The following is a 27821-nucleotide window of genomic DNA, read 5'->3' as shown; positions in this document are numbered from 1 at the left end:
GCGGACGCGCAGGCTCAGCGGCCATGGCTCACGGGCCCAGCCGCTCCGCGGCATGTGGGATCTTCCCGGACCGGGGCACGAACCCGTGTCCCCTGCATCGGCAGGCGGACTCTCAACCACTGCGCCACCAGGGAAGCCCATTGCTCTATTTTCTTATGATTCCACTCAAGGATTTTGACCTTCCTGTCACTGTAAAAAGGAAAACAGAATAATCCAGTGGCAGCAGGGCAATAACGGCCGGGCTCCTGAACGTGTCACAGTGATGTCGAGTTAGGAATGCTCTTCACCAAGAGGTGCCAACTCACTGCAGTGCAACCAGGCATCAGAACATCGCTTAACGGTCAGGACCCTGTCGCTTTCCTGAGATGAGAAAGTCTTTTATCTACAAATGCCTCCAGCTGGTGGTACTGCTTAAGTTGACAGCAGTTCCGGTGGACTGGAATAACCCAAGTTCTTGGTTACAGAGTGCTTGAAGTACATGAAATTTACTATCTCCTCCTCCAGGAATGGAATTCCTCGCTCTTCTAGAGGACGGAGTTTTAGCAAAACCAGGACCCATTCGTTTAAGAGAATGTGACAGGAGTCGTTATTGGAAATGTGGTGTCTGTTACAAGCTCTGAAAAATGGCAGGCTCCCTTCCTGAGCTTTCTTCCTCCACTTTTTCAAGGAAGTGGTAAAAGTGTCGCTTCTCCCAGGCACATCAGACTGTCATTTAAAAATGTGTCTCATTAAATCCTCAGCTTCTGGTCTAGCCTCAGTGTATCCTCCAGAGTTTCTAAGAAACGACATCTGTCACTTCATAGAGAAGGTTTGATTGTTTTTTCCCTTCTCATTTAGGAAAGGAATGTCAGCCGTTTACAAAGTAGTAGAATGAGGCCCATTTCTCTGCCTGCTAAGAGTCCTGAAGGAAGGACTTTTCTGCTGAAAGGGAGGTTTTGTTAATACCTGGTGTTCTTCATACTTCACAGTCTTTTGAAGGCAACAACAACTATGATACACCTGAGCTACGGACATTTCCACCCCTTTCCACGCGATTCATCAGGATCTACCCCGAGAGAGCCACTCACGGTGGACTAGGGCTACGGATGGAGTTGCTGGGCTGTGAGGTGGAAGGTAAGCACGATTTCCAGAGCCCCCCCTGGTTCCCCAGATGTTTTATTTCCTTCATCATGCACTTACGCCCCTGACGATGCTGCTGCAAATTGCCCCATTTCTTCTGGGTGATCCTGTGTCTCTTGTGCCTGCTGGTCCGTAAGGCTCATCACCTGGCACCCTGCATGACTTATTCAGCAAATACGCTACTGACCCTCATTTCTCCCTGTTTCAACAGGAAGACTTGTAGACAAGCAGCCTTCTCCTGTCCCTAAGTGCACACTGCATCATTCCCAGATCTTCCCCTAGTCCTTTGTCTACCCTCTTGGGATTAGTTTATCTTCTCATTTGACAATGTTTACTGAGTACAAATTCTTTCCCAGACACAAAGGAGGCACCAGGAACACAAAGGTCTATAGGACGTGGACCTTACACTCAAGTAGTTCAGCATGGATGGAGGTGGTAGACCAACACACCAGCACTTGCTGCCCCTGGGCTTTGCCCCTAGAAACTGTGCCCATCCTTCAGGACTTGGCCCCGTGCCCTGTCTTCCATACCAGTGCCTTCACATCCTAATTTTTTGTGGGTTGTTTCCATAACGCTCCTCAGATTCTGTGGGGTTGTCTTCTTTGACTTTTTTTTTTTAATGATGTATTGTGAAATTCACATAACATAAAATCCTCCATTTTTTTAAAAATTATGTTATTTTATTTTGTTGTCTTTGTTGTATTTTGGCTGCACCTCGTGGCATGTAGGATGGTCCCTGACCAGGGATCAAACCCAGGCCCCCGCAGTGAAAGCTCCGAATCCTAACCACTAGGCCACCAGGGAATTCCCTAAAATCCACCACTTTAAAGTAAACAATTCAGTGACATTTAGTACGTTGACAATTATTTATGCAACCAACACCTCTATCTAGTTCCAAAACGTTTCCATCGCTCTGAAGTGAAACCCCCTACCCATTAAGCAGTCCCCCTCCCTCTCCCTCCCTCAACCCCCGGCGACCACAGATTCCATGGCCTTCTTAGTGTTGTTCAGAGGTCCGTGTCTGGTCCAGGTTGGCATCTGCAGTGTTGACTACCATCACATACTAGCAGGAAGCAGCATTTGACAGGCTGAAACACCAAGACATTATCTTGGATGAATTTTTGTTGGTTTTTTTGTTCTGTTTTGGTTTGGCTTGGTTTTGGGGGTTTTTTGGCCGTGCTGCGAGGCTTTAAGGATCTTAGTTCCCCGACCAGGGATTGAATCCACACCCCCTGCAGTGGAAGCACAGAGCCCTAACCATTAAACCACCAGGAAAGTCCCCTGCATGAATTTCTTAGGCTGCTGCAGAGAAACAAAACTTTACATGAGGTAATATATATAATGTACAGTGAGGTCTGTTTAAAGATAGACTTAGGTTATCATAGGAAGGTCATATCAAGGACAAATTCACTTCTCACACTGACCTCAGAACTGCACTCGCCTCTGCATTTTTTCACATAATGAATGAGATGAATGTTTGAAAAAATATGATGGTTGCTTAGTGTACTATTTAATGCTTTTGTGCATTGGAATTCCCATCTGCCTTCAATTTGGGCATAAATGAGTAACCTTATACCAACTTTTTCATCCCCATAAAGGTCCTTCTCTAGGTTAGTGCAAAGAATGGCTATTGTTGGTACCCAGATGTTAATCCATTGAGCATATGCTCAGAGTTGTTTGGAAGGATGCCTCTTAAATATCACCTTCTTGGGATTTCTGAATTATTTGTGTTTTGAGCTACCCAAATATAATTACATTCCTGAGCACATTAAATATCATAAAACATTTCTTACACACTAAAGAATCTTAAGCTATAAATCACCATCCTAGTGAATAATTCATAGCTGCTTTCCTATGAGTTTATTTAAAAGCAGGCCATTATCTCTGATTCTTTATTAGGTAGTTGTTTCCATATCTGTAGTTATGTCCCAGGACCTCTGAGTCATCTAGTCACTGTCAACACAGACCAAGAATGACCATGTGCCAGGACTTTGGCAAAGATGCCAAGAAAAAGAAGGGATGGGCAGACTGAACCACCTGCAGACACATTTGTTCAGTGTGCTGAGCAATGTGGTTACCTGGAAAAGGGCGTCTGCTGCTCCGATGCAGGACTTTAGCCTGGATTCTGGGAAGCAACATTGATTTAGAAGGTGGAATGAACGGATGGTTGAAGACTGAGCCTGGTGGCAGTTTGCCAGTGTCAGCTCTGTGGTGAGGTAGCAATGGTGGTGAAGGGATTTGCTGCAGATGTTTGCAGGCACTCACCGAGGTGGGGAAGTTGCCCCGAGCCACACAAGGAGCCAGCATCCAGGGAAAGTATTGTCAAAGCTGTTTAACACAGCTGGTGAAAGGGAGTGTTTTTCTTCTCCCTTAAAACGATTAACAGGCCCTTATTAAATACTGACTTTGTACCTTGTGCTACAGGAGATACCCAAAGATAGAGAAAGAGGGTGAGGTGCAACCCAGCCATCTCAGAGTCTCCATCTTATTTGGGGCTAGCACTTATGTTTAAGAAACAGAGAACCACAGACGATAAAATATTTTCAAGTAGTAAAATTGGGGCATCGCTTTTTACTTTTTTCAATTTAATCCCTGTACTACCCTGGGCCACTTCCAGTGCAAAACTCCTTTTGAAATACCATAAGGAATGTGGAAAAACCAGCAAGATTGAATAGAGAGTTTGAAAGTGGCACGTTACCAAGAGCAAAGGCAGCTTAGCAAAGGCAAGCATCTGGATTGCCAAAGAGGATTCTATTGATTCAGTGTTAGCAATAAGCAGAACCCAGAATATGTGTGTATGCAGTTTACAAAGTCTAGTTTGTACTCCTAAACGGTGTGAACATTACCTGTACGTGGTGATTTCCTAATTATTATTGGTGTGTGTTTGGGGCAGTTGAGGAAGTTGAAACTAGCTACGTTTCTACATTTATTATAACTCTGCTCAGTCCTTTAGCACGATAACAAACAGGGTCAAATTTTTATTGAGAAAGCAGCAGTTACCAGCACATTCCAATTGGCCAGAAGCTATTAGAGAACAGGCCCCCACTCCCAGCATCTTGTCTGGTTTTCAGACATCAAGAGAACTGTCCGTTATCTCAAGTCATGTAAAGTGAAATGTAATGCTGAAAACTGTAAGATATTAAACAGATTGCAAAAATGAGTAACAGGCTGGGAAAAGAAAAATAGACGGAACTAAATTTAAAGAACTTCAAAAGCAGTCTTTGATTAATGTTGGCTACTTTTCAACTACAAACTCAAAGCTATGGGAATACCTGCCAGCAGTGGAATGTAGTCCTCTGGGAGTTAAGGTAAAATGACCCCAGGGAACTCCCAGACACCTGCCTGGGCTCACAATCTGAGAAGCTTACTTAGAGAAAAATGGAGTTGCTCTTTAAAAAAATAAAGAAGTAAAGAACAATATTGTACTAAAAATGAATGCTGAGACTCCCTTTTGGGGAAAATATTACAAGATAAACTTAGCAAACTTAGTAAATACCAAGAATATAAAAGAATTCATGACAGTGAGTCCTCTAGCACCTTGAAAATGAAAGGAAAAACAGTTCAAGCCAAATCCTCTATCATCAAAGTTCCCAACTGCAGGGTCATGAATAAATAACCAGTGAGAATACAAGAACTTTTCAGAAAAAGGATGTGTATGTAGATAACAATGTATAAAATGCTAAGGCAGCCAATTCTACGAAGGAGATATGGATCAAATACCAAAACAAAGCAGTCCCCAATGCATTCTGCAAAATCCGAGTATATTTCGCTCCTGAAAGAGAGGCAAACCACGCTCCCGGTCTTCTAACCACAGATTAGAGCTTTCTGCAAAAGCATTAGCAGAATCAACAGCCAGGGGCTGGAGAATACATTTCAGAGGTGTGAGAAAATAATCTTTGGATCTTGTTTCAGCACCTACAGCTGGACCGACCACTCCCAATGGGAACCTGGTGGATGAATGTGATGATGACCAGGCCAACTGCCACAGCGGAACAGGTGATGACTTCCAGCTCACAGGTGCAGAAACCATCTTCATCCCATTGCTGTGCCATCTCAGTTCATGTTGTAGTCGAGACCCGCTAATTAACGTCTGTTTGTGTTTGCGGAAATCCTCACGGCGGCAGGCGGGAGGAAGTCTTGCCAAAACACGTGCATCTTCATTTCCTCATGTCGTCATGTAAACAAATTGTCCTTCACAGCCACAGCCATTCGAATGATAATTTTAGCCATTTTCAGAGCCAAAGGCTAGGATTGTCTTCATTGGATAAGAATTCCTCCATGGCTAAATGTAACATAAACTGATTCTCATCTTCGACCTCCACCCCCTTCCGAGATAACATATGCACCACCCGTACATAACCACACGCTGGAGAACGTTTATTTTCATTTTCTAACCAGGATCAAATATTTTGAGTGGATCCTTTAACCAACTAATTAATGAAATCAAGCTGATATTTGAAATGCAGCTTTGAAGCTAGGATTTTGCGAATCATTTTACATTAGAATTTACAAGGGCAGAATTTGTTGTTATTTGACATCACCACTAGCAAATATATCAGGGATGGTGTGTGCCACGTGCCTCACCAACTTATTTAGAGGATTACTCCATGATATTCTAAAACTCTAAAAGCTAGAAAGTGACCTTCTCTTCTACTTGGACTGGCAGAGGAAACATTAAGCAAGTGGGGAAATGGGATGCCACCATTTGGAAACTGGCCAAAGCACTAGAATTATCACCCTATTGCTGCCAAAGGTACCGTGCGGCCTTTACTGCTACCCAGATCAAAACACAGTTTCTTACAGCATCTGACTCTCATTTTACATTAAACACGAGCCCGTGGATGCAGGTCTGTATTTTTACCCAAAAGGGATTCAGGAGAGCCCACGTAATTCATTTTCATGGGCGAAACTGAAGGCGTTACCATGTAACTTCACAATAGTGCCACGTTATTAGCTAACGCATTAATGTAAAATGTGGAAGGAAATGTCCCAGATTTCCAGTTACTTCAAAAGCTCTCTTCTGCAGGAGGAAGACTGCTCTGCACCCTGAGATGGAATAAGGGGTCAAATCTAGCTCAGAAGTTTAGTACCATGAACTGAGTTTACATTTAAATCCTACCTCCTAAGGTTCTCTGCCTCCAAATTTCCAGGATAATTGCTTACAGTCGAATGGCCAATAAATGTCACGTGGCTATGGGCTTTTGAAAACAAATCTTGTATATAAGTAGTTGCAAGCCACAAAAATTACTCTAATTAATGCAGAGGGCTTTTCTTTGTAAGATGTCAAGCTCCAGCTAAAAAGCTTATACAGCTGATGTTAAAACAGAGTACCAGTCTGGTGAAACAGGTCCTACAGAACCTTCCCAAGGTCGCCTGTGAACACTCTGCAAACCTCAGGCTTTTTGCAAACCCGGTCACACGTTCCATCCATAGTGAAAATCCTCATAAAAAGGAATGTCTGCAGTCATCAGAGACTCCCCTGTTCAATTACCCTCTTGAGGAGAGGTTCTTTCCTTTATAGACCCTAAAGTGGTCAGTTAATATTGATTAGAGACAAAGCCTCAGATTTATTCCTCGTGTCAGAACAACCAACCTTCTCATTTGTGCATCAGCTCATGACTGAATCAATTGAAACCTAAGCCTTTGAATGAAATAGGGTGAGTCTGTTAGCCTGGAGCAAACTGTGTATGGCCCCGAGTTGCAAACCACAGAAAATGGGTCATTTTGACTGGAAACACTAACAGTCCTTTATAAGTACAAGGCGATAGTTTATCTACAGCATTTAAAATCATTTATTGGGTAGATAGAAAAAAATCCATTCTAGTTTTTTGGTTTCTTTTTTTTTACATATTAGCCTGGCAAAAAAAGTCATTTTCTCAGGCCAGCACGTTTGTTTCAATAATTTGATATATACGTGTATATATTAAGAACTTCTGGGGGTGCTGATAAGGCTCACTTTATTCCCCCAACAAGAAGAGGTGATCTAAGAAGACATCCTCATGCTTTGTATTCATTTACTGCATGACAGACCATTTGTCCTTTTTTAAAAGCTTATTTTGCTCTATGAAGCTCTGTGTTAGTCTTTTCTGAAGAAGGGAGGGCTGACATTTGCCGGTGTCTGCAAGCAGCCCAGCCTGCCCCTAACCCACTATCTTTTCACAGGTGAGCATCTCACCTCCTGGGCTCACACACAAGTCTGTACCCTCCTTGCTCTTTCTGTCACAGCTGCAAACTTTGAACGTTCAGTGTCTAAAACCAAACGAAAAGTATTCTCCCTTTCACCCTGATGGTTGGCAGCATGGAAATTGGGATCAATGCTCTCTTAAGGTTCGGTTCCTTAACAGCGATGATGTCACTTTAATGTCTTCTCCTGGGGGTGGCCTATTTGAATATAGGGGGAAATAAGTATTTAGCAAAATGCTCATTATCTATAAACAACACTGAATTCCAGGTGAACTGTACCAAATGCATGGAAATGAGGAGAGGTTTTGCTCTCCTTTGGTTGCTTGTCAGGGTGAAAATTCACCCTTGAAGTTACTCATTTGTAAATGCCTTTGATGTCATTAGATAATACAATTGGTTTCAAAGGCACCAGGAGGCCAAATTTCACATTGGATCTGTGTGTACCCAACAGCGGAATTTGGCTCCCAACCTCTAACAAAACTGACAGTGCATATTTGTTTTTAAAAGTGAATTTTCACCTTGAGTGTTTCTCCTTTAAGACCACTGGGAACGGAATGCTAATGCGTCTGGCCTCCCTCCAATTCTGCCATTATAGATTCACCTTCTTAACCCATAATATATGTAATGGCTTCTCCTAGCGCCTGCCTCATTGAGGCCGTGCACACGTGAGACCACTTATCCAGCATATTTACTGGGCGAGCAGGGGTAACACGACTTGGTGCTACATTGGACTAGCTCAGAAATCTTCAGGCTATTTCAAGAGCTCAGTTTTACGGCTCTCGGATTCTTGATCCCGGTGATTTATCACCCATGGGAGCTGCAGGATAGGACTAGGCCTCGGCCAGAATAGAGATGATTACAGTCTCTATTGAATGACACTACTGGATGGTGTACAATGGCACCTCATAGCCACCTCCAAACTTTCCATGATGGGCATGAGCCCCCCCATGCCCTTACCCTGAGTCTGCCCAGGACTTTATCTCTCAGGAAAGCAAATAGATGCTCTCGACCATGATCTGCAAGGCAGGCACACATATGGAGAAATGGCTTTCGCAAGCACCAAAGTAATAAACAGCAAACCAGTTTTTCAAGAAGCGTTCAGGTGACGCTTGTGGGTTGGGCAACTGGAAAAATGGGACTTTAAAAGAAGTCTCATGACGAAGGGCAGAAAACGGCTGCGCTAAGATACCTAAGCTAAGAGGGTAAATCTAAGTTTCCACTGGTCCCCAGACCACGAATTCCAAGTCGACCCGGGCTGACTGAAGTTGACAGCATTCAGGGTGGTGTTTGCGCAGCCTTCCAGCTCCTCGGGACTGTGAAGAAATGTGTCCCTCCGCCCCTTCCCCTTTTCCTGCAGCTTCTCCGAACTGCATACTGGGCGGAATTATTTGTCCTTGGGAAAAACAAACAACCACAGCCGCAAAAGAAAGGAGGAATTACTGCCATCTGCTTTAAAACTTCAGTTTTTAAAATAGATTGTGGGGACCAGCCTTGCAACTCCCCCCAAGACACACATCTGAAACCTTGGGAAACTATTTGAAGCTTAGAGGTCTAGGTCAAGTTTAATACTTAAGTCACTAAGGACCTTGGGCGGCCTTTGCTTTTCACTCTTGGAATTGTGAGTGTAGTCGATTAGTCTGGGAGTCAGGGAATGCCCTTGGAAGGAAGTCTGGAACTCTCCATACTGCCTAGGTGCTTTATAAATAAATGTATTGTGGTGAACAAAATTTAAGACATTTGCTATAGCTGGAATTAAAGGAAGAATTATCTGAGGGAAGTGCTAGCCTCTAACAGATGTATGTAAGCATACAGCATTCTCTACTAAATATTACCTACAATGCTGCCTTTTTCTCATCTCATATGTTACTGTTTCTGTGTTTCAGGTGGTACCACTGTGCTGACCACAGAAAAGCCAACCGTGATAGACAGCACTATACAATCAGGTATCAAATGCCAAAGAGAAAATGTGGTAGATTTCACATATGCCTGTCCTTTCCCACAAAATAGCACATCGCTATGGTTCTCAATTTCCGTTTCCCTCAAAGTCCTAGCAGAGATGCCACCAGCATCTGGTCCCCAAGCATGAGCCATAAACACTGCTTTCCTTTCATCCACATGTATATGCAGCAGGGAGCAACATTTCCTTCCCCATCAGTCATTGCCAAATGGTGACAATCCCCGCTCTCAGCGGAAGGAACCGAGGAACATACTTTGTTTAAACGCAGCACATCTAGGACACGGACTGTGTTTGCAAACTCAGGAGAAGGAAGTCTCCCAGGCAGCAGCCTGACTATTTATTTTCATCGCCACTCAGCAAATCGGAGACAGGCGAAGTTTGTCAGTTTTGTCTGCCACAGAGTTGGCAGGTTTACAGCCGCATTTCCAGTGGGTGCGCCATGAGATGGGGTGCAGGAAGGCAGGGCTAGCAGTGCGCCGGGAGAGGAGCGCCCTCGGGAAGGGCACCTCTGCATCCTTTTATTAATAGAGGCCCTGTGATGACTTTTAGAGCCTCTCGTTTGCTGTTGATCAGGGCCCAGCCACAGGGATAAGGTGGTCTCCCCCTCACTCTCTTTTGTATTCTGTTAGTATTTTTTGAAAATCTTCCCCACAGACACACACCAGGGGAAACAGTCCGTATAAGCAATCAGAAGTTTTACATACTTTAAAGTTAATCATTAGAGTGAGGTGAACAGGTCAGCTCACCAGCTTCTCCCATTTCCTCTACTGAAGCCCGCAGCCTTGGCCTCCACGGTCACTTCTTAATGGGGCATGTGGTGTACGTCGTTGTTTCCTCAACAGCAGACCCTCCGCAGCCAGCAGAAAGCAGAAAGGACTGCTCTGATTAGCATCTTCCTTAAAGGGTGCTGTCACTCTTGACCCAATTAACCAGCAAAACAAACTTCCCTTTAGCTGAACTTAACCCCAGGTTTCCCCACGGTGGGCTCAGGGTGACAGACTCCCTGCTAGCACTCAGCTCAGACACCCCCAAACACCGAAGATGAAACTAAAGAATAGTGTTCAGCTAAATTCCAACAGCCAGTCGGGAGTCCCATCCACACCTTTTCAGGTTATAAAACGTAGCCTTGGGGGATTGGCTGGCTGCCCCTGCCTCCTGGATGGGGGGCTCTTGCTCTCTTCCCATCTTCCCTGATAGGAAATTCCTGGTTTCCCACTCAGCCCCATCAGGGCGGTTTTTATGGGGTAACTTCCTTTGCAGGTCCTTTATGACCCTCTGTCACAGGGAAGAGGGGTAAGGTGAACAAGTGGCATTCTAATAATGTAACAAACATTTTAACTGTCTCTCTCGTTTTTCCTCTTGCCAGAGAGTTAATTACAATCACTAGGAAGTTGCCAGCTAGCTTGTTAGATCTCATCTCTTTTCCTGCCTGTCCAAAGAACTAGGGGTCATCAAAAAACCAAACATGAACAGCAACCTTGGAGAAAATGGAAAGGTACATCAGATCCCAAAATGGGATGACTCTCCCTCAGTGCTGGAAGTCTTTGTTATCAGACCAGGAGTGGCTCTGTGAACTTTTGATTTGTGCATGAACTCAGGGCCTTTGTCTTGATAGCTTCGCAGAGGAGATCCAGAGCAGACAGTCATCTCATAGGGTCTACTGTGGTCAGAGGGCAGAGGTACAAATCGTGAACCAGTAAGACCCCTTGCTACCACCACCTGAACAAGTTCACGTCAAACTTACCGCGTTCAAGCTCATACTGCTCACCCCATGGCAGGTCAATAAATCGAGAGATGAAGTATTGGGACAAGGAATAGCAACTTTATTCAGAAAGCCAGCAGACTGAGAAGATGGTGGACTAGTGTCCCAAAGAACCATCCTACCCGAGTTAGGATTCAAGCTTCTTTTAGACTAAAAGGGGAGGGGATGTGGCTAGTTGTTGTAAACTTTTTAGTGCTGGAATCCTTTGTTCTTGCAGCTGTTCATGGACGTGTGGTCACAATGTTACTATAAACCTCCAACAAGACAATTGTTATTTTATATCCTGCAACTTTTTATTTCTATATGAATGGAAAAGTGTAATACCTTTAAAGGTCAGCCTTGAGAATGGGCTTTCCTGTATATTTCAGGCTATAGGCAACATTCTTTTACAAAAGTGCAGAGCCAACAAGACTAAGCACCCACAAGAGAGCACAGGGTTAGAGCTAAAGGAATAGATCCAATATGCAGTCAGGTTTGTTCTTCTTCTTTTTTTTAATAATATGGTTGTGTTCTTTTTTTTTTAATGTATTTATTTGTTTGTTTGTTTATTTTTGGCTATGTTGGGTCTTTGTTGTTGCACGCAGGCTTTCTCTAGTTGCGGTGAGCGGGGGCTTCACTTCATTGCAGTGTGCAGGCTTCTCATTGCGGTGGCTTCTGTTGCAGAGCACAGGATCTAGGCACTCGGGCTTCAGTAGTTGTGGCTCGCAGGCTCAGTAGTTGTGGCACACGGGCTTAGTTGCTCCACAGCATGTGGGATCTTCCCAGACCAGGGCTCGAACCCATGTCCCCTGCATTGGCAGGCAGATTCTTAACCACTGCGCCACCAGGGAATTCCCCAAGGTTTGTTCTTTTCTATTACAGGACCACAGGGCTTATTGATGGGGCTGTCTGTTCTACAGTCAGCCCAGAGTCCTTTACAACTTGCCTTGGTTTCCTGTTTTTCCATTGTCTGAGTCACGAATCTGGCTCTCTAGATCTTGGTTTATGGATAGTGAACTGTCTGAGCTTCTTTGAGGAGTTCCGTTCATTGTCACCTCCTGGCTAAGCCAGTGCTCAGAGATCAGGTCTAACTGTGGTGTTCACCCCATGGTCAGATGAACCGACTGATACCTGGATCCCCACTGTCCTGCAGGCACCTTGACAAGCAGCAGCAAATCAGACCCTAAACTTGCATCATCATCTGATTTTGCTGAAGCCGCTAGAGATTCAAGCAGAGTCTGAAGTCTTCACGTTGAGGATTCTTCTCAATATAATACATTCAGTGGGCATATAATATTCATATACTGTCTGGGTTGTAATCGGATGCATAAAAGCCTATTAATGCTCTGCCGGGAACTGATGAGAAACCCTGCATTTTAAATCCAGCTCCCCCTGGTGAAGCCTCTTACCCTCCAGGGATCCCCAGACATCCACTAGAGTAGTTCGGAGTATGTTCATGACCCGTGGTTGCATTGACCCAGGCACCTCCACTTATCTCCACTGCAAGACCAGCCTATGAGTAAGCAAGCTTGCATACCCAATAGAAGTTTTGAAGACCAGATTTAAAAATTAAATCCTTGTACGTATACGGTGCTAACGACAATCTAACTCTGGGCAAACTGGGTTCACCAGGCGCAGCTGGTGCTGGCTCACAGGGGCTATAAATTTAAGTTCAGAATATTGTTTCCTGCTATTTTGAAGAGTCAAGAAGGGATTTAGCCAGATTATTCCCAATGAATTTAATGAGAATTGTGCAGCCACCGGGCCTGGGTAATATTTTGAAGATTGAAAGGTCACACGTACTTAGTCCTGTATACACATTTCATTCGTCCATTTGCTTTTTCTCTCTTTCTTTCTCTGCCCTTTTCTCCTCTGCTTCTGTCCTTCTCTCTTCCTCTTTCTTTCTCTCTTTTTTTTTTTTCCTTTCTGGAAATGTTTGTGTGTGTTTTGTGTGTTTAATAGCCTTTCTAGCCAGGCTTGAATCTTCAACATTGAACTATTCTGACTCCATACCCATCCCCCACAAAAGGTACTGATTAAAAAAAAAAAAAAATTATTTTAATTTAACAAGATTGCAATAAATTTTATGATCGGGACAAGCAGATAAAAGAGTAGTTAGAGCAGATCTCCATGTTAAATTCGTAGATTGGGAAGAACAGTGGAAGATAAAGGCTGACTTCCATTCACTGGAGCAGGAGAAGTGCCTGAATTACTCCTTCAGGCAAAGCCATCCTCTGTCCTGGCCATGACAAAAATACCCGAGTTCTTCTTATATTTTATGACATCGCCAGAATAGTAATAGCCAAATTACGGATAGTATGGTTTTCTGTAAATTATACAATAAATTTAATGTATTAAGGCAAATATAACCAGAAATGTGTATGCTGTAATGGCTTACTGCCCTTCTCTTTGTGCATGTCTTATAAATAACATTTAAGTAGAGACCCCCAGAACCACACACATATTAACATTTTCCCATATTAACATTTTCTAACACGAGATTACACAACAGTACCTTTCGGGGCTGTGGGCGTTGACATCCAAGGTTGTTCAACCATTCGGTCACTGTTCAGCTCACCTACTTCTGCAAAATTCAATCTTGCTGCACAGAAGTGGGGCACATTTTGGAGAGGGTTTCTCATGCTTTAAGAAGCCCTGTTTCATGGTTATGATGGACTAGGCATGAAATCTATCTCTCCAGTGACACTACCGCTGTGAAATACAGCCCTTTGCCCGAACTGAAAGCGCTCACGTTATACACATCACGTGACTTACTAGGTTTACTTTCCCAGCTGTCCCTGTGAATCCTTTGGCAGGTCACATTGTCATCGGATGGGAGAATACATCCTGCTCAGTTTTGACAATGCGTGTGGTGCCTTCCTTCCAAATTTCACATTAGCATTTGAAAAGAGTTCCTTGGAAACTCAAAATGCAAAGTAACTCCTTCTTATCTATTCAATAAACCTTTCCATTACAATCCCTCCTGCCATTGTTGAAGTGGGAGAAGGGCAAGGGAGCCCAGACTCGGAGAAGAAAGCGAGATATTTGTGTTAAATGCTTAGACAAAGTTAAAGAAAAGATCCAAATGAGATAGGCTCTCAGCATGACCCTAACACAGCATATAATACCATACTTTCCTTATTGTATAGAGAAGTTGTTTTGAGGCTTTATTTTTTAGATCAGTTGGCTAGCTGCCCTAGGCACCTTCCTCCTCGTCTCAATGCTGCCATCTTGTGGACACATGAACTCACTGAGAAGCAATGACCCTCATTAGAGAAACCAGCCCCTATTGTGTGCTTAATTTTATTGTATATTCGGGGGAGGAGTGGACTGGCAGAAGCAAGAGAATTTTATCTTTAGGATTATTTTTTATCGTTAGCTCAAGTTTACCCTCCCACACAAAATTCCAAGCATCAAAGACTTCATTTTCCCCATTCTTAAAAAGTTAACCAATTTCCCCAAAAAAAGGGTTGAGTAAAAAAATAAGGCTATGGAGGTTTAAAAAACCCCATAGCCAAATAGCACCTTGTAGAACACACAAATCATTCCTGAGAATCCCTTCATGCTTTCCTTTTAGATTCCAAAGGAAGCATTTTGAACGTTACAAAATATACAAGTGGGTACCTATTCAAGTACGCTTTGGCTTAACTTTACATTGAGGTTTTAAGTGGGGCAAACAATTTATTGGTAAATCTGAAAATTCACTAAAAAAGCAGAGGCTTCCAGTTAAAATTACCTGACCTGATATAAAGCACGGAAGTAAAAAATAATCTTATGAAATGCTTCAGAGATCTGCCGGTAAAAACCTGAAGCATAAGCTGGTGTGGTGAGAATACAAATAACCTCCAGGGTGAGATACTCAGCCAAGTCACGTTTCTAGACTTTTGAGGTTCATGGGTCAATCTCTAATTAAGGTTCTTTTCATTGATGGATATCAATTTATATGACTCATCCTCAAGAGCAGAGTATCTTTCATATTAAGTATTGCGGAAATAGGGAGAACGAGAATATAATATACATGTAATATACATGCTTTGGAAAGTAACCTTCCTGGAAATTTTATGTAGCAATTTGACAGGCAGTCCATAATCTTTTTGAGCTGGATTTTTTTAAAAAAAGTATTTTTAAATGTTACTAAATATGATGTTGTAAGCATTTGGACTTCTCCATGCATCTTTTGAGTTTCGTGGTAATCCTGGATTTTGTGGCTTTCCTGGAATTTTCAAACAGACATGAAGTTATGTAAATCATGCTTTCCATGAACGAATTAAGGACCTCTCTGACCTAAATGATTAAATGTGTCTTTCTCTGCTTGTCTCTATTTTTTTCCTTTCCACCCACTGAAGAGTTTCCAACATATGGTTTTAACTGTGAGTTTGGCTGGGGTTCTCATAAGACGTTCTGTCACTGGGAGCATGACAATCACGTGCAGCTCAAATGGAGTGTGTTGACCAGCAAGACGGGACCGATTCAGGATCACACAGGTAACGGAGGGTTCACTGTGGCCTCATTTCTTTGAATTAGAGAAAGTGTTACTGCAGAGGGTTGATGGGTCTCTGAGTTTAGGGAGTTTAGAAAATACTACAGAGCATTCACTTTTGCTTTTCTTTTCTGGAATTAACATCATGTCCTTCCCTAGTAGAGATTCCCTTAGGCCACTTTGTAGAGAATACTGATTAAATGTGGCAACTCATTGGCCCCTCTGAAAAATAGCAAACTTGGCAAACCAGTGTGTAAATTAATACCTGTTTTCTACTTTTTCTGAACATTTTTCATGGGAAATTTCAAATGTATTCAAAAGTAGAAAAGAAATAGTAAAATGAACCCTCTCTGTACATAACCCAACTTCAACAACCATCAAATCCTACGAGTCTTATTTTATCTCTAGCATCCTGACTCTGGATTGTTTGGAAGCAAGTCCAAACACCACCATAGATAGTGTCATCTCATTTATTTTGCAGCTGCAGAAACAATAAGTGAGCTTAACGCTTACTCTCTTGACCCATGAAGTGGAAATGGATTGGGGTAGGGGTAGAAATCTTGTTCTTTTGAGGAAGATTGTAAATGTAGCCCATTCCCTCTGAGCAGATGGAAACCTCGCCACACCTCAACCCACCTCACCTCCTGTCTTACTTTCCTTCTAAGATTAATTAGGGTTGGGGTACATAGGGAGCCATCAGCCACTTTCCTCCTAGTCATTTTATCACCCAACTTGAAATATGGAATAAAGAACCATCAGTGTCCTGCAGAAAAACACACATGCATACCCTCACACACACACACACACACACACACACACACACACACACACACACACACACACACACACACACACACATACCCAACCCACAAACTTCTGCCCTAATCAGTGGTACCGACAGGACTGCTTCCTCAAGTCATGTTTCCCAACACACACACACACACACACACACACACACACACACACACACACACACACACACACACACACACATACCCAACCCACAAACTTCTGCCCTAATCAGTGGTACCGACAGGACTGCTTCCTCAAGTCATGTTTCCCAAAAGAGACCCCAGAGGGGCATTTGCTGATGCTGAGAAATCTCATTAAGCCGAGTTTCCCCATGCCTGTGCTTGGGATGAGTGGGCCAGTGGGCCGATGGACAGGCAAAGGGTACTTCATGCCTCTCCCACTTTGTTGTTCACTTTTCCCCCTGTGAATACAACCATTAAGCAGGTTGAATAGGCCTCTTTCCATCACAGCTACTTGCTTCCCTAATAAGAATGACAAGGAAATTGGATAAAATTGGACTCCTTCAATTCTGAGACACTTTCAATTGAATCTTAAGACAAGCAGTTTTAGAAAACTTAAAATACTTTGACTGTAAATGGCACTGTACATAGAAATGGCATCAAATTAACCAAATGCAATTAGCTGAAATGAAGGCAGTAATGGTGGAAAAATTGATGCAAAGTGAAGCAAAATGGCTCAGTAGGATCTGACATTCAAAGGAGGTTAAAAGCTATGTTAGCCAGAGACAAAAGCTAAAAGGCTTGCAGAAGCACAGTGCTAATTGAGAAAACGGAGAGAGAGTTCCCGACCCAGAACTGTGATAAAATCCCTGAAAGGAAAAACATCAGCACTTTATGTGTTGGAGTGTCAGAAAAGGCGGGCCTGTCTTAGATTAGCGGCTGAGAAGTGCGATTCCTTCAGAAGGATTGGCCTCTTTTGTCCTCCCAGACGCCTCGATTTACTTGGCAGTGGTGCCAGGTCTGCCCAAACCAGGAGGAACCCCCGCAGCACTAGACACACAATCATTTGCCAAGAGAGATGGGTGAGCCCGACATCTGAAAGGCAGGAACTTGTTAACATGAAAAAGTCTGAATGAAAAGAGCCCCCCACACAGGACACACGCACACAGCCTGCCACAGATCATGTGCGCCACTTTGCAAATCTAACGTGGAGATTTCTGAAAATGAACACTATCTAGGTACAATAGCCTGCGGCCCAATTTTGGATTTGTCATAGAAATCCTACATGCTTTTCTGCATTTGACCTCTAACAATGAAGCTATGTTCCTCCTTTCAGAGAGGATTCCCGAAACCCTCATCTTCCTCTGCTTCATTGCACATATGCTATCGAGCTGCCCACATACATGGCAGATGCAGTGAGGGGCACTGGAGATTCAGGTGTAAAGGAGGGAACCCAACCCTGGAGGTGCTCACAGTCTGGTTCCGGGTGGGAAACGGCTCCAGCGCAGTGGGATGAGGGTGTCCAATGGCCAGGGGAGCAACAGTGGCAGAAGACAGCACAGGAGGGGGCAGAGAAGCAGCCTGACTCAGGGACCATCTAAGCTAATCATCCTCAACGTCTTTCTTCTCCATAAGATCAGGAACGGGGGGCAGCAGCAAGATGGGGGCATGTCTTACCAGCCCGTCTTGGTGGGCTGAGTGAAGTGGCACCATAGACAGGTGAGCTCACAGACAGGTGAGCATCATTTGGTAAATCAGTGGGAGGAAACAAACCCCAGGGGTGACTTGAGTCTGCGTGGTCCAAAGCATCACACATAACTGCCAGGGCCATGGTTTTTATTTCCACCCTCCTTTCATTTTCCCCGCCCACCGGTTTTATTAAGAGTGCTTGGGAGCCATCTCAGATAAGCAGCCAGGTGAGGGAGGAAAGCGACTGAGGACACATCCACTTCACCTGGACGCTGCTGACTCAGGATGTGCCCACATACACGCAGTGAAAGAGTATCTCCCAAGCACACCAGCCTCTGGGGCAGCACACCGAACATCCTGCTGCCCACTGAGTCTCAGCATCAGATGCATATTTTCAGCAGGCGCAGTGTTATATTAGCATTGCTATTTGCAGAGCAAACAGTGAAACACGAGTTGTGTGTTTAGACCAGGTGGTGGCAGAAGGCAGTGCTCCCACAGGGGGTCATTAACAGCAGAGCCAGGAGTTAGTCCTCCAAGCTTGGCAAGCATCTCCGTTGCCAAAATGGCAGGTTCTAATAAGCCTCAGAAATGCAGCCTCCCCTCTCCTGGAACCAGAAGCCCACATCAAACAGAAGCGGGGCTCACAGCTGAGTTTCAGGCTCTCAGGTGTATTTAAGGAATTTATAAGCCATTAAAACAAACTAGGGGAAAAGAATGGAAGATTGGCGGAAAAAGAAAAGATTTTGCCAGATTATTTGTACAAACTGCAGCTTTATTATCAAGCAGTTACAGCGACCAAAGCATCATCAACCAGAAGTCTACCTGCTCCGATGGTAAATAAATAAGAATACAGCTAAATGTTTCCATTTAGTGTCTGTGTTCACGTGCGTGCTGCTGAAGCAATCTTAAAGTTGCATGAAAATAGGTCTTCCTGTACGTCCGATCTGCTTGCAGTGGTGCAGAGACCAACACAAGTCATAGCCCGTGTCTGTGTGACAGTGCGTTCCAGATACGTGGTATCAGACAAGCGCTGTTTACAACCTCTGTCACAAACGTGCTTTCACAGAAGCTGAGAGCAGAGCCTCCAGTGTCAATGAGGTTTCCATCCATTGCCCACTTTCCCTTCCCCTGCACGATTGGGTTCTGGTGCTCAGCCCAGGAGAGAAGGTTTGAGTAGCGGAACTTGATAGAAAAGAGACAAAGGTTCATCCATTTGGCCACTCTCTTTAACACAGCTTTTTGTCACAGCAGGAGATGGCAACTTCATCTACTCCCAAGCTGATGAAAACCAGAAAGGCAAAGTGGCTCGCCTGGTGAGCCCTGTGGTTTATTCCCAGAACTCTGCCCACTGCATGACCTTCTGGTATCACATGTCTGGTTCACACGTGGGCACGCTGAGGGTCAAACTGCGCTACCAGAAGCCAGAGGAATATGACCAGTTGGTCTGGATGGCCATCGGACACCAAGGGGACCACTGGAAAGAGGGGCGTGTCCTGCTGCACAAATCTCTGAAACTTTACCAGGTGGGCCCCCTTCTCTAGGATGGGGCAGGGAGCTGTTTGGGGGTAATATTTGAAAGTTATGCAAATGAGATGCAGAAAAAAATTCCAAATTTTATTTCAGGTGTTTCGTGAACCTGAGATACTGCTGCAATGATGATAATCTCAGTAGCACATTTCACAATCTCCTAGATTACAGACATAGGACCGACTGCTGAGAAAGAAGGGGAAATGCTACTCAGTAATTATTTGGGGCTGTCACAATGAACATTCCTTTAATTTGCTGCTTTTTTCCAGTTTTAAATTCTGTATCATACAAAGATACAGTGAGGAGAAGTTTTATGCCATCCCCAAGTAGTTAATATGGATTGAAGAGCAAATCGTGTGCTCATTCGAAATCTCACGAATTTCATTTACGTGCTGTGACTTGAGCTGAACAAGCATTTGTAAGCGCTGTTATTTGGGACCCAACATTTAAATACTGTGAAAATGATCTCATTTTGTTAGGTGATTTTTGAGGGTGAAATCGGAAAAGGCAACCTTGGCGGAATTGCAGTAGATGACATTAGTATCAATAACCACATCCCTCAAGAGGACTGCACAAGTAAGTATGGGTTGCTGTAGAAACCAAAGCAGCGCTTGCTCAGGGCACATGTCTTTCCACTGAATGGTCTTTGTCGTGCTCATTTGGACCTCGAATTTTAATATGGGCTATAAGCACATCCTATAGAATGCATGGTCTGGTGCAACAGGGCATAAGGCCAGGTCAGTCTACCTTTAGCTGCCCCATTATCTAACCTGGTTCACTTAGAATGTCTGGTTGGTACCCACAAAACTACACAAATAATATGCAATCCAAAGATCATAGCAAAGAAGAAACTCACAGTTTCCAGGCTGTGTACGGCTTGCCTAAACATTGTGATGAGAAGTGGAAAACTCAGACATCTGGATAATTCCAAATATCTGAGTGTGTCAACAAGCAGCAGACCTTTGAAATTTTTTATCACAGTGGATTTAATGAAGATTACAATGTGAATGAATCATGGACACCATCATTCTTCGCTTTATTACAAATAAGTAGATGTTTCTGACTCTAGAAACAGTTGAGTTGACTTAAAAGAATAAAGGAAATTTAGAGACTTTGCCTAGTATTTCAGAGTTTATGGATTTCATCGGTCTGGTGTATATGAGTAAGAGTCTGACGTAGGAAACCAATTCATTCTCCCAGTTCTTGATATATAATTATAAATAGCACCACTAATGGCAATGTAATAGCACAGTAATTAGTCTTAAGCTCCATTTGCTACACTTAAACTTTTGTTATATATCATTATATAATAGGATGTTAATTATAACAAAATGGAATAACCCTATTGGGCAAATTTAAGACAAAGGAGGCCTGTTGGCTATAATGGGTTTTTGGTCATTTTGGCAATTTACAAAGCTTTTATTATACAATGTATTGGATATACGTAATCCCTAAAGTGGCAATAATTTGATAGGGTTGATTGAAGAAATTGGGGGAAAAAGAGGACAGTCTTACCCAAAGACTGCTTCCTGCCACAGTACTTTGCAGACCTTCACAGAAAATAAGGCTTAATATTTAAGTTGCAACTACTTTACAAATTCCCCACATCCAGGTCTACACAGTTGTTAAAATGTATGTTTCATACAGTTACACAGGGCACGTACTGCTCGCTTTCCTATTCCAAGATGAGAAGGTTGATGGTGATGTTTTTGGAATGGGAGAGCAAGCTCTACCAGCTGAAACCAAGAAATACATTCAATCTGGTTCAACAGGTTTTCACTGACCGCATCCCAGTGCTACAGTGAATGTATAGAAGCTAAGACAAGTCCGTGAGCCTTTCTGTTTTCATGTGACTCGTCTACTTAGCTGTGCTTACTGCTGGGCATTATACTCAGAAAGTCACAGTTAAAGCACCATTAAAACTTTGTGTTGCTGTAACAATGAAAAGGCGTCTAAGATAATTCTGCAATTATTCGACAAATGTATTTCCTTGAATATTTAACCATGGATGCTGGGAGATTATCAGCCCTTTGTTAATTATTCATGCATTAATAAACAAATATTTATTGAGGCACCACGTATGTTCTGAACACTGTTCTAAATGCAGGGAACATAGACGTGAACCAGGTCCCTGTGTTCTACTCAGAACCATAAGGGATACCAGGACTCCACTCCCTCCAGATGCTTTCTTTTTTTTTGGTAAGACACAGGACACAATCTCTGGCCTTAATGAGCTGACATACCGTATGAGAAACTGACTAACACTTACGAAGCAGTTATCTACAAAAGCACAGGATGGTAGCCATATGTGCAACTCCACTTCTGTTTTCTATTTTCACCAGATTTCCCCACACTCCAAATGCCAAAACCATTTCCCTCCTCCCTGCTCTTCTCCTAAGACAACACACTCTGCTCCAGCAGTGCTTCCTGGATTTAGATCTGACACCAATTCCCTAGTCATTTAACACTGCCTCTCTATAGCTCTCCAGTTACTTGGTGGGGTCAGATTGTACTAAAAACTCCAAAGGAAACCCAGCAGAGCCATTAGTGGCGTGTGTGTGTGTGTGTGTGTGTGTGTGTGTGTGTGTGTGTGTAAAGGTTTATGTAGTTTGTGAATACTGTATTTGGTTGGCAGTTCAAATATCTCTTATCAATTTTGTTTGACTTGTCAGAACCAGCAGACCTGGATAAAAAGAACCCAGAAAGTAAAATCGACGAAACAGGTAAATTTGTCTTGCTGACCGATTTTTAAAATATTTTACTGTGGCTTTCAGTATATTTATGAAGAAGCTTTCTGGAACTTTGGTGCACTGGTGTATCAAAGCAGCTCACATGAAATAAACACCCACATCCGCGGTACTGTGTCTGGGCTATCGTCAGAGTGCCCTCTCCTACCTGCTCTGCAGACTTGGGAGCCGCACACCGTAAGAGGCTCAGCCTGTGTAGAGGGGTGAGCCCTGGGGACGTGGGCTACCCTGGCCCTTCCCTGCCTGAGCTGCAAGAGGGGGCTCAGAGGGCAATGACGTGAAACACTCTTCACTTTATAACTATGGGCACAGGAAACTAGTGAAGATTGTTTCTTACCCAAAGACCTGCAATAGTTTTCATATAATAATTTGAAACCAACCCAAATTCTTGTTCCTGGTTTATATCCAGATATAATCTTTAGAGAACGGGAGCCCAATTTCTGTGATAATCCGTTTTGTTTGGGCCATCTGTTCCCCGCCTCCTCTACTGAAACCCTCATTTTGCCATAATGATCACAGTATTGATGACAATGATGCTGACAATGCTGATGGGGGTTTATTGAGTAGCTAGTATGTTCCAATTGCTTTACATAAGTTATCTTATTTAATCCTCACAGCCGCTCTCTGAGTGTATTTATCCCCATTTTACAGATGAGGAGATTGAAACTCAGAGCAGTGGCTTGGCCTTAAGTAACACAGCAAATTAGATGGTAGCCTCGGACTTCAGACTGATTAACTCGAAAATGCGTGTTTTCGTTGAACACTGCTTTGTGATCCAACGCAAGACGTTTGGTCGGAGTGAGGCCTTGCCTGATATTATTTTATTCCCAGAAGTCTCTGCGCCTCCTGCCAGCAGTGGTGGTGTTGGACGCTTGCCCCAGCGTCACTCACAGCTGCTGCCGGCAGTTCTGTGCCCTATCCATCAACAGCAGCACCTGTTGCCATTAGAAATGTGGACCTACTATAGCCAGACTTGGACTTGATGGAGACAAATAAAGATGGCACCATGTCTGCGGTTGGTGACTCGTTTAGCTTAGATATGTAGTCCACGCTGGGTTGTAAACTTTCTTAGAGGTTGTTTCAAAACAATGTTGCATCAAGGGAGAGAATATTAATATGTCCCCATGGCTTGTTTCCCCCTATTTAGGGACTTGCGTCTCATTTTTTTAGTTTTCTTTGATTGGAATCCTTGTTGGTCAGAACACCATTAAGTAAACACCAGGCCTGTTGCACATTGACATTTTAGTCTCATTTCTAGTCCCAGGTAATGAGACTCAAAGCCCCCATGTTAGTAATTTCTCATGTTCCCCTCTAAAGAAAACATTTCCCCAGTGCCTGAGTGCAGAGCTGTGTGACCATCTCCAGCGAAACCACCAGGGCAGCAAAGATGCTGATTATTAAATGTGTTCTATTCAGCACAGCACTGACCCAGCTTCTAGACTGGAGCCGTAAGCCACTTTAAATGTCAGCAGCAGGCATGCCCTCCTTTCTGAAAGCCCTCTCCTTCTTGAGTGAAACCACCATTGACTCCAGGAGGAAACTTGAATATGTGTTATGTGGTAGCACTACCACACAGAAGGACAGCTTGGGTGGGTTCCTCGTGCTGGGTTTTGGGATCAGGCAAAGGCGCCAGGAATGGTTAAATCCCCCTCTAGACGAATGTGTGGCAAAGCATTTTGCAAAGTTTACAGACCTCATATCTGGCCAAGGACGATAAATACAGATTACAATCTCACAGATAGCGGGCTGCATGAAATCGGAATTAGATTAGAACCGGGACCCTCACTGTTTACCCAGAGTCGGTGGTTTCCATGCGCTAAGCTTCCTGTCAGAATCACAGCACCAACACCCAATACCCTTCCCTCCCACCTTCAATTCCCAGCAATGAGTCAAACCTAAACATTGGTGTTTCTTGGCGATGGGGGAGCCAAACCCCCGCTGCAGAAATCCCCCGCAGGCTCTTGGGGAGGACAGCCCAGTCCGGACGTGTGCTTCACTCCTTTCTCTTTCCCCCGCCATTTCTCCGTCTACTGTCATCTGGTATGTTGGCAGCTCATGGAGCCAATTTCATTTTTCTCCCCAGGGAGCACCCCAGGATACCAAGGCACGGGAGACGGTGATGAGAACATCTCCAGGAAGCCGGGCAACGTGTTGAAGACCCTGGACCCTATCCTCATCACCATCATCGCCATGAGCGCCCTGGGCGTCCTCCTGGGCGCCGTCTGCGGGGTCGTGCTGTACTGTGCCTGCTGGCACAACGGGATGTCGGAAAGAAATTTATCTGCCCTGGAGAACTATAACTTCGAACTTGTGGATGGCGTGAAGTTGAAAAAAGACAAACTGAATCCACAGAGTACTTACTCGGAGGCATGAAGGCAGACAGAGGTGACCAGGCGAGCAGGAGAGTGGAGCGGAGGACAGAGCTTGAGCTGGGGACCGGCTGATCTTTCACTGTTCAGGCTGGGAAGTGCGTTAATGATGCCAAGCCAGGTTTTCTCAGGAGCTTCGATGAGTTCGGCCGACAGACATGAACGACTTAGCTGTGTTAACAATCGGAATCCTGTACAGTCAGCTTCTTTCTGTTGGTTTCTTTTGAATAATCAAATGCTGGTGTTGAGACCAAGTATGATTGACTTAATAATTCATTTGGACTCCCCTTTCCCTTCTCTCTCTTCCTCTTCTGGATTCTTTTCGGAAACTGCAAAATCCAAGATGCTGGCACCAAGTGTATTCAGTGGGGCCCTTTTGACGGACATGCTACCTGCAGCCCAGCGCCCAGAATATATTCAAGTAACCACATTTCAGTGGACTCCTGAAGCTGGCCTTGTGTATCATCGCCCACGTTGTGCATAGGCAAAGAAGGAGTAGGATGTTTTCTGTTAAAGTACTGTAGCCTCAGTACCAGTCTAGTGTGTCAGCTCTGTTTACGAAGCAATACCGTCAGATTTCCTCCATGTTTTCCAGTGTTGTACTCAACCTTGTGCTGTGAACTCCATACAGAAAACTGTGCCATCACCAAACACTGCTGGCAACTGGGTGTGATGCCGACAACCACAACGAAGAATCCTTGGCACTGGCTGGTCTACGTCCTCTCAAGTGCCTTTTTGTTTGTACTGGTTCTCATTGTGTTACATTAACCCGCCCTGTTTCTCGCTGGTGAAAGCCCTCCTCTTGAATCAAACCCTGGTGGCCCACTGACTAAGAAGAAAGTATATTTTAGTGTGAGATGTCAGCCTCCGGGTAGGCAAGGGCTCTGAAGATTTGGCAACGTGGCTTTATTGTTCTGCTTTTTCTGTAGTTCAATTTCATGTCTCTTGACCCTTTTGTATAAAGCTGCAATATTCTCTCACTGTTCTTTCATATGGAATGTATTTTCAAATGTAAACTCTTTCTCTCCTATCTCTCTGTCTTTTTCCTCTCTTGGGATTTAAGCATTTGCCATTATCCAGAAAAGAAACTTGCAGCTTTAACCTGCTGGTAATGGCAAACACTTTTACTAGACTTTATGTTGGAAAATAAATAAATAAGGGAAATTCCTAACTTTGCCCTCCAAAGTCTAACTTTGGTTTCCTTGTTAACTGGTTAAAGTGACAGTATCTTTTTTCCTAAGCCATTTGTCTGTCTATTCCAATCGAAATGATCTTCGATAGAAATGTTTGCGTTTAATAAAAATAGTGATAAGTTGAGAGAAGAAATCATACTAATTGGCTTTCAAGTGAGACCCAAAGGAATAGAGTTCTCCTCATATCCAAAAACAGGAGATTTTTACATCCAAATACACAAAAATGACCCGTGAGAGCTTTCTTGTTTTGGTATTGAGTCAGATAAGGGAAGTGGAAGAAAGAACAGTTAATTTAAGAAAGCGACAATAAATCATGGTGCCTGGGGATGAAGTATTTTAAGATGACAGAGGGGAAGAAAATGAGTAAAGTCAAAACAAATGTTTTTAAAAATTCAGTCAGCAGCAACCCCGAAATAGACTTGAATGAATGCTTCTAGAAACTTCCAGAGCCTCACAAACAAAAAGCCTGCCTTCGGGCTGTTAAGACCTAAGCCTCCAATGGCACAGAGAAGTAAATATCTTATCAGGCAGCATTGAATTAACCCAAAGAAGCTTTGGTTGTTTTCCGTGTATTTGTGCCATGCCATGTTGTAGGTAAGAATTTCCTCCCTTCTGGCACTGCTGTAGGTCTCACTCGAATATATTTGGGGGAGTCACATTTGCATCGTGGAGGGGAAAGTCCATTCATCCTGGTCTAATTGAATTGAGAATGCCTTTTGTTTCCAGGAAAGTATTGATCACTATGAAAGAAGAATAGATTCTTATCCCCAGAGGCATCCATTCAGCTGTTATAATCGTACCAGGATGAAAGCATTAAGACTTGATTTATCTTTAAGGCAACAGACTTACAGTTGTCTTCAGCCAAGGAAAAATGATACTGCAACTTTAAATTTGAAAGTATCTTGCACTGATAAATATATTTAAAAATTATATGTTTATAAAGTTATTAATTTGTAAAGGCAGTGTTACAAAATGTTCAGTTTATATTGTTTTAGATTGTTTCGTAATTTTAAAAGGTGTAAAATAACATATTTTTTTCTTTATTGAGATCTATAAAACTTTCTGTAGTAAAATGTTTTCATTTTACTGGTATATTATTGCTTCATGTTTTGTACCATCATAAAATTTTGTGCAAATTTTTTTTACAGAAATTTTTATTTTCTATGACAATATGACACTTGTAAATTGTTGATTCAAAATGAACAGCGAAGCCTTAACTTTAAATGACATTTGTATTCTCAGACACTGAGTTGCATAAAAAACCACACAGAACTGAACTGTAACTTAAATTCCAAACTATGACTACTACATTCCAAAGAAACAGTTGAATTAAACATTTTCCTAAAATATCCCAAACCTGATGGCTTTTATTATATTAGCTTTGTTATTGTTAAAGAAATTGGTATTATTCCAGCATCAAGTAACTGTCAAGATTTTTTAAAGTTCTCTTTTAAAAATAATATCCTAATAAGGAGAGAAGATTAAGAAGACATTTCCTGAAAGAATATCAACCCAAACTGGGTACTTGTCAAGATAAGGCATAAAGAATTTGGCATTATAAATGGAAATTTTTCAACTCCAAATGTTGTGTCAAATGTTTCTATATTCCATTTAGTAAAGTTTTTTTTTTAAATGAAATTCCCAAATATCTGTTGGTAAGTTTTGTTCTTGTAGTAAATAGATAATAAATCTGACTGTTTAGGCATGCAGCTATGCTAAATTTTGAGAAAGGGCAAAGGGCTACTTGGTAATTCTTAGGAAAATTTCTTTTTCATCTGGGACTAAAATAATAGTAGTGGTAATAATAATAATAATAAACAAAGACAAGAGGGTAGGGTAGAGTAGAGTAAACCCTGAAGAAAGCTTGTTGCGGGCTTCCCTGGTGGGGCAGTGGTTGACAGTCCGCCTGCCGATGCAGGGGACACGGGTTCCTGCCCCTGTCTGGGAGGATCCCACATGCCGCGGAGCGGCTGGGCCCGTGAGCCACGGCCGCTGAGCCTGCGTGTCCGGAGCCTGTGCTCCGCAACGGGAGAGGCCACAACAGTGAGAGGCCCGCGTAGCGCA

The 27821-nt window shown here is 43.3% G+C and overlaps 1 protein-coding gene across 5 annotated transcripts in view; it reads left to right on the top strand.

Annotated features, from left to right (window-relative positions):
- The window catches only part of NRP1 (neuropilin 1), a 140324-nt gene extending 113218 nt beyond the window's left edge, over positions 1-27106 (top strand). Inside the window, exons 10-17 of one of the 5 annotated variants that reach the window (XM_007471322.1) lie at positions 969-1113; positions 5032-5136; positions 9186-9245; positions 15347-15484; positions 19173-19444; positions 19928-20024; positions 22121-22171; positions 24279-27106. In XM_007471322.1, coding sequence (XP_007471384.1) covers positions 969-1113; positions 5032-5136; positions 9186-9245; positions 15347-15484; positions 19173-19444; positions 19928-20024; positions 22121-22171; positions 24279-24568 — 1158 coding nt within the window. In that variant the 3' untranslated portion in view covers positions 24569-27106. Of the gene's footprint in view, positions 1-968; positions 1114-5031; positions 5137-9185; positions 9246-15346; positions 15485-19169; positions 19445-19927; positions 20025-22120; positions 22172-24278 lie in introns of all 5 variants that reach the window. The other 4 variants (XM_007471323.1, XM_007471324.1, XM_007471321.1 and 1 more) reach the window with 4 other exon arrangements.
- The last annotated feature ends 715 nt before the right edge of the window (positions 27107-27821 follow it).

This window comes from Lipotes vexillifer, unplaced genomic scaffold (genome assembly GCF_000442215.2).
Source record: "Lipotes vexillifer unplaced genomic scaffold, Lipotes_vexillifer_v1.1 scaffold1049, whole genome shotgun sequence".
NCBI lineage: Eukaryota > Metazoa > Chordata > Mammalia > Artiodactyla > Lipotidae > Lipotes > Lipotes vexillifer.
Note: the sequence above shows the minus strand (reverse complement) of the source record. Positions and strands in the feature narration are given on the sequence as shown.